The sequence below is a fragment of the Natrix helvetica genome, assembly GCF_964273705.1.
Source record: "Natrix helvetica genome assembly, chromosome: 2".
In the NCBI taxonomy this organism is placed as follows: Eukaryota; Metazoa; Chordata; class Lepidosauria; order Squamata; family Natricidae; genus Natrix; species Natrix helvetica.
In genome coordinates, this window is record NC_138552.1 from 137,166,730 (window position 1) to 137,175,681 (window position 8,952).

At 36.8% G+C, this 8,952-nt stretch overlaps 1 protein-coding gene across 3 annotated transcripts in view; it reads left to right on the forward strand.

Annotated features, from left to right (window-relative positions):
• RANBP17 (RAN binding protein 17) overlaps window positions 1-8,952 on the forward strand; it is a 195,032-nt gene that overhangs the window by 115,392 nt on the left and 70,688 nt on the right. For all 3 annotated transcript variants that reach the window (XM_081944687.1, XM_081944686.1, XM_081944685.1), the window contains exons 17-19: window positions 373-436; window positions 525-633; window positions 7,343-7,446. In XM_081944687.1, the coding sequence (XP_081800813.1) occupies window positions 373-436; window positions 525-633; window positions 7,343-7,446 (277 nt within the window). The remainder of the gene's footprint in view (window positions 1-372; window positions 437-524; window positions 634-7,342; window positions 7,447-8,952) is intronic.

An 8,952-nucleotide genomic window follows, 5' to 3' on the forward strand; every position in this document is an offset into this window, starting at 1 on the left:
TTGATAAAAGCACCTTCAAATTGAGTTTGATTCTTGGTGACTATAGGAAAGCTCAAATGGTTTGTGTTTTTGAACAATCTAGAAATGGATTTGCCTTCTCCAGATGAATGTATATTTGCTTTTTAATTTCCAAAGGCCATGGAAGATTACCTCTATCCCGTTTCCCCAATGTTATACATTGTCCACTGATTTCCTTAAAAAAAAAGATTTTATTCATACATGTGCGCTCATCTATATACAATTATATACACAATACGTATGTCCATTTGTTGTTAACTCTTGTTTGTTCTTGCCTTGTCAGTCAGAATTTTAAATATGTGTGTGGTGTTAACAAATTAATTGGACTGTGTTATCTTCCTTAACAAGAAATACTTATATCCTTTTAAAAAAGCTTGTGAAAATAGATGCTGTGAAGTTCATGCTACAAAATCATACGGTAGGCCTTTTTAGTTTGTTTTAATATTATTTAAAATTGTTAATTTTAAATCCTGAATAAATTTGTTTTGTTATCTGTTCTTTACCAGAGTAAACACTTTCCATTCTTGGGTGTCAATGATAATTATGGTTTGACCGATCTTAGATGCAGAACAACCTTCTATACTGCTCTTACACGTCTCCTCATGGTAGATTTAGGTAAGAATGTGTTCATCTTTTTTTCTTCTGATATTGCACACCTTTCTTCACAATGTTCTTAATTAATTTATTTTTATTTATTTATTTTATTTGATTTCTAGACCGCCCCCTCTCCCCGAAGGGACTCGGGGCGGTGTACAGGTACCAGATTAAAAACCATACAAATAATAATAAATATAATTAAAATCGGATTAAACTTTAAACCCCTGTACAAATTTATAAAAATTAAAAACTTAGCCTAAGACCAACCCGTGAAATTTAAAAATACAGACTGAGGTGGGAGAGCTGGAATTAGGCCACGCCGGCTAGATTAAACAGGTGGGTTTTGAGCTTCTTACAGAAGGAGCGGAGGTCCGTGGTTGTTCTAATATCAGGGGGAAGGTCATTCCAGAGGGTCGGGCCCATCACAGAGAAGGCCCTTCCCCTGGGCGTCGCCCGTTGGCACAGCCTAGTGGACGGCACCCGGAGGAGTCCCTCTCTGTGTTAACTCTTAGCATCAGTGCTATTTCTTTCAGCCAAAACCATGCATGCTAGATAATTCTGCAAATATTATGTTGAAATCTAGTAACTTAGATTACATATAAAGAAAGCAAATGTTGAGGTTTGGGAATGTGCATTCATAAAGGGTAAAGTATTAAGTCCTGAAGCAAGTATCAGAATATTTAAATGCTTCTTCTTGTTGCAGCTTATCTCAATACACTTATCTCTTTATGACATACATGTACAATCTTTGCGTATGTTATTCAGAACTTTCTAGAGCTACATTTTGTATTTGTCACTCTCCATTTTCATCATTGGAAAACAAATTAATTAAAATTCTATATAAACCCAATCTAACCACAAATCTTCATAAATAAATTCTATAATTTTGGAAAATAATTTAAAACCACAATTACATCTTTGACCTTAACTCCTTACCAAGAATTTAGTCCAGCATTGTATTAAACTCTAATTAGATTCTTTTAATTTCTTAAGGCTCCCCCCCCCCCCCCAAATACCACAGCAGTTACATATTTGGAATCTTTCTCTTTAATCTTTGACTCCTTTATATATTTTAAGTAGACTCATAGTGTCATTCATTTATTCATTTTCCATAAGTGAGCTACAGATTATATAACTGTAAAAGCTGCATTTTTAAAGTAACCAAAGTATGGAAATAAACATCTACCTTTATTGGTGTATCTAGTGTATCTCATATAAAATAAATAAATAGTAACAAATCCTAACTTGGAAAAAAGACATGTAGTTAAGTCATGTCTTCACCACCAAGCACTTCCCTAAACATGAGAGTACAAGTAGTCGTCCCATTTGTGAATTCTCTGGGAAAAAGCATTAAGACTGTTCAGTTTTGAACCTTGCAATGCACAATAGCCAAAGAAACCTTATAGCCTATCTTCGAATGTAACCTTAATACTCTGGGCTGGGTATTCTAAATACACATATATAAAATGATTAAAAAGCGAGGCTGGGTTGAGGAAGTGAAAAATGTTTTATCATTGTAACTTTGATTCCTTCCAGTCATTTCAGTGGAATCTCACCCTACTTTGAACAGTCCTAGTCTACCTCCATATGAGTCTCTAGAACTGGCTCTGCAGGGAATGCCATGTCATTCAATGAAGGGTGTATCTAGAATTTCTGAGTCCATGTTAATTTTATCAGGCATGATGGCGCCACAAAATTGGACTATTTGTATCAAGAACTGTTCCTAGTGCAGTGAAGCCATGTGTTTCTTTTGCCTGGAGGACTCCATTTCTCAGTCTGTTGCCACCATCTTTCTGCTTGGTGAAATCCTGTCAAAACCAACCATAAACAAGTCTAATTCTATACAGATAGTCTCCTGGTGTCCATGTCAGCCTTGGTTTGCTCCCTGCCATCTGTCAAAATAATATATACCTCTCACAGGATTCTTAGATCTGGATCTTTATGAGGGCAAATATGATCCCTCATTATTCAGTCTTAACTGTGGAACATTCTTATGTGGTCCTCCTTGCATTCAAGCCCAGGAGAGACTTATAACTGCAAAATAGAAACAATGCTGTAGTGAGCAAAACCTATTGTTGAAAATGATAGGTATTTGAAATATTTGCAACCAAAACCAACTGACCACATCTACTGTTTCATATACTATTTGCTTTCTACTGTTGGGAAATATTTGACTTCTCGTCCTTAATGGTTTATCACCTTCTAATGGATGAGATATTGCATCCCATCTCCCACCTCCAGCAATTTAATTAAATGCTTCCTAAAAGGTTTGAACCTTTAACAGCTGTGTTAAAAGTTAGCCAAGATATTCTATCAGTAGCACTTTGGTAACATATTGAGTATCACTATGAATCCAGCTGCCTACCTTCATGTGACATCCATTATTAGGAGAGCAGATACATTATGGCTTGGAAGTTTGGCTAAACCTCTGGACATATCATAGTTCAAACTGTGTTTTAATCCATGCAGTGAGTACCCAAAGCTGGCTGTTCCTTGCACAAAACCTTTTGGACATTTCTACCACTATGTATATTTGAATTACAGAGACTGCGAATAGGAGGATCAGAGTATTTATTTGTAACTTATTTCCTGAATCAGAAAATTCAAGTATGACATATACTGCAATAATATCTGGATCCAAATATGTACAGAGAGATAAGAATAGAACCTTTGGATGTTAACATTATGTTCCTGCTTCTTGCTTTTGGGGGTAGCCGCTTGGTCACTTACACTGTCATCACCTGTCTTGCAAGGTGTCTCAATTGTATCTATCTTCTAATTCTAATGTGCGATTGAGATAAGGAATGTGTAACCTTCGATACCTTATTGGCAATGAAAAGATCAAAATGCAAATATCGAAAAAAATATATATGATATTGCCATTTCCCAAAAGCCTGGTATGTATTTTGATGTACTGTATATGCACACACACTTTATGTCATATTCTTCTTAATATGGCTTAGATCTGTGATGGCGAACCTATGGAGCCATGTCGCCTGGCATTGCCCATTCCTCTTCTGGGTTTCTGGCGTGCATGTGCACGCAATGATCAGCTGGCCTTTGTGCGTGAGGAAGACTTGCTGACCATTGCACATGTGCCGGAAACCAGAAGTACATTTTCCGGTGCACGCATGTCCCCTGGCCAGTTTCCCTTCATGGTCGCAGCCCAGATAAGAAAGCGCCCATGCAAGAAGCGCACACGAAGTGGCGAAAAGGTTCGCCATCACTGATTTAGATCATCATCCAGCAATACCCATCAGGATTTTATTTATTTGTTTGTTACATTTTGGAACTGCTCATCGCTCATAGAGGGACTCTGGGTGGTGCAGGACAATAAAATATTAAACATAAAAATATTATATAAACTTTAAAAATTCTAAAAATAGGTAAGAGTGATTTAAACAATTAATTAAAAGGTGAAGGGGGGGTTTTCAGGGCACTAATCAATCCCATTGGTGTGTACTCCTTTGAGTTCCCCATAAGAAGTTGCAAAGCTATGTTTTCACTCCTTTCCAGAAGGCCAGGCATGAGGGGACCCTTCACATTTCATGGGGGGGGGGGGAATATTCTACAAGGCGGGGGCAGTAGTAGAGGTAGCTCTTCTTCTGAATCCAGCCAGTTGCAACTCTTTAACTGACAAGGTTCACAGTATACCTTTCTTGCTTTACACATACATGTGTCTATTAATTCTTTTGTACAATGTCTGTCCTACGTAGAATCTGTGCGGATTAGATTATAGGTTGCATAGGCAATTTTGGGCACCCTTTGCTCCATGAGATGCATTTGAATGCCAATTTGCTTCCAGGTTCATTTCAGGGTGTTGGTTAAAGCCGTACATGGCATTGGGCCAGGCTACTTATGGAACCATCTTCATTCCATTACATCAGCCCGCCCCATTCAGCAAAGAATGCAACCCCTGTTTCTCTAATTTGCTGGGTGTTTATTCAGCTCAAGTGGGGATTTCTGTAAAATTCCATGGTTTGTTTCATCCTGGTAAGATTCACATGCCACCTCTATTAGGGTCCAAGTAATTTCCTGATTCCTTATTTAATTTTCACCTCTGACCCATCTGAAGGATTTTGATATAAATGTTGTTTTCAATGTGTTGCTTCATTATTTGGTTGATTTTTGACAGTATATTTAACTTCACAAATTATACAGTATATAGTAATAACACCATCCATACTTGAGAAATTTCAGCTATGCCTCATGTTAGATAAACAAGTAAACAACTTACATAATTATGTGTGCTAAATACAGCCTGAAGTATTTCAATCCTCCCTGATTATTGCCTCCTAGAATTGTATCCAAAATAAAATCCTGGTGTTGTCTCTTAGAAAAGACTCTATAATAGGCCTACCATATCTAGATTGCAAAGATTCAGATAATCCTTGTCCCATATTTAGGAGAAAAATTGTTAAGAGGTTTTTGTACAGTTAGTCCTTTTTTTAGCAACCACAATTGGGACTAGCAACTTATGATTGTGATCGAAAGAGCCATGGTGGCGCAGTGGTTAGAATGCAGTACTGCAGGCTAACTCATTGCTCAATCCAGGAGTTTGATTCTGAATGCCTCAAGGTTGACTCAGCCTTCCATCCTTCCGAGGTGGGTAAAATGAGGACTCAGATTGTTGTGGGCAATAGGCTGACTCTGTAAACTGCTTAGAGAAGGTTGTAAAGCACTGTGAAGCTGTATATAAGTCTAAGTGCTATTGCTATTATAACCTCACTTTCCCTTCGATTGTTAAATGAAGTACTGCAGTCGATAAGCAAAACATCTTATGTCCGCAACTTAAGATTTTACTTTGGCCTTCTCTATGAGTTCTGCTTGTCACAAGCCAGTTGTGAAGCATATTGATGGTGATCATGTGATCATGAAACCTGAAGCACATAAATGGGTGATCATATGATCATGGGCGCTGCAGTAGTCGTAAATGTGTTTATAACGCATCTGTATCAATGCAGTTTAGACAGAACAGTTTGTGTGTGTGTGTGTGTGTTCTGAATTTCTTGTTCTTAGTTCGTTACTACTTAGTTCATTATTTCAAAATGAATTATTAAAGTTTTGTTGCTCACCAAAAGTGAAGATCACCATAAATTTTGACAGAACTTCGGAAGATGTAGCAATAGTACCATTTTATTTCTGAATGCAAGGAAAATACTCTGAAAACTAACTGTACTCCTGTCAATGGTATATAGATAAGAACACCCTTCCCTGATATGTGTGTGTTCCTATTCTTCTAGCCTTCCAAAAGGCTACATCAACATCTGGTTTTTCTCAAAGCATTGGGGAGGCTGTAGTCCAGAAAATGGGGGGGGGGGGGCTGACAGTTGGCGGTATGGACGTTTTGGCTTTTATTGTTTTTATTTTATTTCATTGTTTGTGAGCTGCCCGAGATCATATTGCATAACGTGGGCAGCTTTATAAATTTCTTAAATAAAAAAATAAAAAGATGTCCCAAGATACCAGAGTTACAATGTGAAAAGCTTTGTTTGTTTGTTTGTTTGATGGATTGATTGATTGATTGATTCCTGTCATTCCACTCCTGCTATCCCCCACTTTCTTTTTTCTTTATCACTCCAGGAATTGCTCTATTTTCCATGCCTATTATTATTATTATTATTATTATTATTATTATTATTATTATTATTATTATCATTATCATTATCATTATTATTATTATTATTATTATTATTATTACAGTATTTCTTATCCTAATTGATTTTTATTTTGGAGAGGAATCATGTATGTATTCCAGAAGTGCTATATTAACAATGTTTGACATATTAGTGATTTGTGGGGACAACTTGAAGAGGGCAGCTCAGATTCATAGTGAGAACAAAAAGGATATTATCCAGGCAAAATGACAGTTCTTTCTAAACTGCACAGATCAAAGTTCCTCTCCAACTTCCCCATTTTTTTTCTGTCTCTCCCCCCACCCCCCCAAATTGAGGTATCTCAATATTACATACTCTGAGTTTTTATGGGACTATTTTGAACATCACTTTCCCTAAAGAATGTTGAGCATCGGTGAAACCTCTAACTATATATAGCTCATACATTCTTTGAATCATATATGCTATAGTTTCAGCTACATTAGCTTGACATAAATTGGCACCAGACAGCATAATAGCTAGCCAGTACGGTTAACTGAAGAAATGTTCCCAGTGTAAAAGAAGGCTAAGTTCTATTTACATATTTATTAAATATCTCGGGTGTCAAACTTGCGCTGTCGTGGCATTGTCACGTGACGTATCGGGGCTTTTTCCCCTTTTGCTAAACCGGTGGGAGCGGAGCCAGCAGGTGACAAATCTGGCCCATGGGCCGCGAGTTTGACACTCCTGAACTATCTTCATGGATATGATAGCTTCACAATTCCCTTTAACTATGACCTTTGTTGACAGAGGCGGCATATAAAAAAATAAGGATATTCATATAAACGCAGGTAGTGTTTCAAAGTTCCTTAAAGCCAAACACCTGAGTAGGATTCAGATCAATTCCTAAAATAAAAGAACAAAGGAGAATAGTAACAGGCTGTGAAACAATTGCTGGTGACTGATTTATCAGTCCCTGTGTTTACTAAACGAAGACATCCAGAATTAAGAATATTTCAGGTATAGCTTTGCATAACCCAAAGTTTTTGTTTATTCACATAATAGCTACTATGTCAAATTATTTAATAATATTCGTGTTTATAGTTGTGTCCTCTCCCCTCCTTTTCTTGCAGGAGAAGATGAGGATGAGTTTGAAAACTTCATGCTTCCCCTGACAGTTTCATTTGAAACCTTAGCCCAGATATTTAACAATAGCTTTAAGCAAGAGGAAGCAAAGGTAGGTTACACTCGGAGTAGAAGGAGAAATCTTGCTCATCATAATAAATAGTGGTTTAAAATATGTAAAATTAATCATATTTAAATCCTATTGAATTCAATGGAAGTGAGTTATGAATAATTCTATTCTCCGTTTGAAGTCCATATGATCAGTTTTGGCTACAATGTTGAATTTTTCTTATCCTTGCCTTTATTTATGGAATGCTGTCTTTTAAAAGCAGGTATTCCATAGAAAAAAATCCGTAACTGCTGGACTTTCAGGTGTGATGCCACCCTCCCCATGGAAAGGGGAAGGTCCAAAATCTACATCTTAAGAGGCTTGCAAAACATTGACAGGGCACAATAGTAGATCAGAGAGAAGTGGCTTCTTTTCCTTTACTTACCATGCCTCTGACTCTCATCCTGACAACACATGCCTTGTAGCTTGGTCAAGACAAGTTGTTGAATGATTGAAGGAGCCATAGCAAATGTAGCTAATCACTAGTCTGTGTTGATTGCCCAAAGAGAAGTGTAAAGGCTTGGTCAAGACAAGTTGTTGAATGATTGAAAGGGCCATAGCAAATGTAATTAATCATTTGTCTGTGTTGATTGCCCAAAGAGAAGAGTAAAGGCTTTGCCATCCAGTGGAGAGAATAGGATTCCATTGGGGATCTTTTCCCTCAAGAATTTTATTCATAAAAATATGAAATTAAAGATGGCATGAAAATATCACGAGCTCCCTTCTCTCCATTAGATTTAATAAGAGACATATATGACATCATGCAGCCAATTTATTTATCCCCTTCACTTCCCTTTTAGCAACAAGTAGACAAGGTTTAAAACATGATGTCGCATTATAGTTTTCCTTACTAAATAGGAGCCAGACATATGACTGGTGTTTTTAGTTGTAGTCCTGTAGTCTACACTGTATTTAGTTCTCCCTGCTGATTGCTGCTTTTGAACAAGATCTAAAATAAATGTTTAGCATCCTTTCCTTGTGTAATTTTGTCTCTTGCATATTAAATACTTGGGAGCTTGTGTGCTCATCTGTCTGTTTAATTTACATATTACAGCTGGGTGTGAGTAGATTTATAGAGGACCCAGACATATATAAGCTAAAAACATTGTATGCTTAGAACATCTCTTCTAAACAAGAATTTAATATATAAATCAAGAGTTTATTAAATGGCTGGGCATATATGTATAAATAGGAACTGGTCTTGAAGTATTACATTCTTAAACCCAACAAAGTGATTAGGATAACTGATAGCTAAATAAGGTTTTTATGTGCCTGTGGGAGCCATATTAGGATTGATTTGACAAGTCAGTTCAGCTGTGGCAACAGTCATATTATCTAGCACAACATTATGTTTTATTAGTAAAATCCTTAAGTGTAGCAAGCTGTTTGTGTCAAAACAACAGTATATTTTAAGGGGGAAAAAGACTTGCTAAGTGGAAGCTGCATTATCAGGAACAAAACACATTAGCATAGCATTACATTAAATAAATTGCATTCTTGTATTATGAA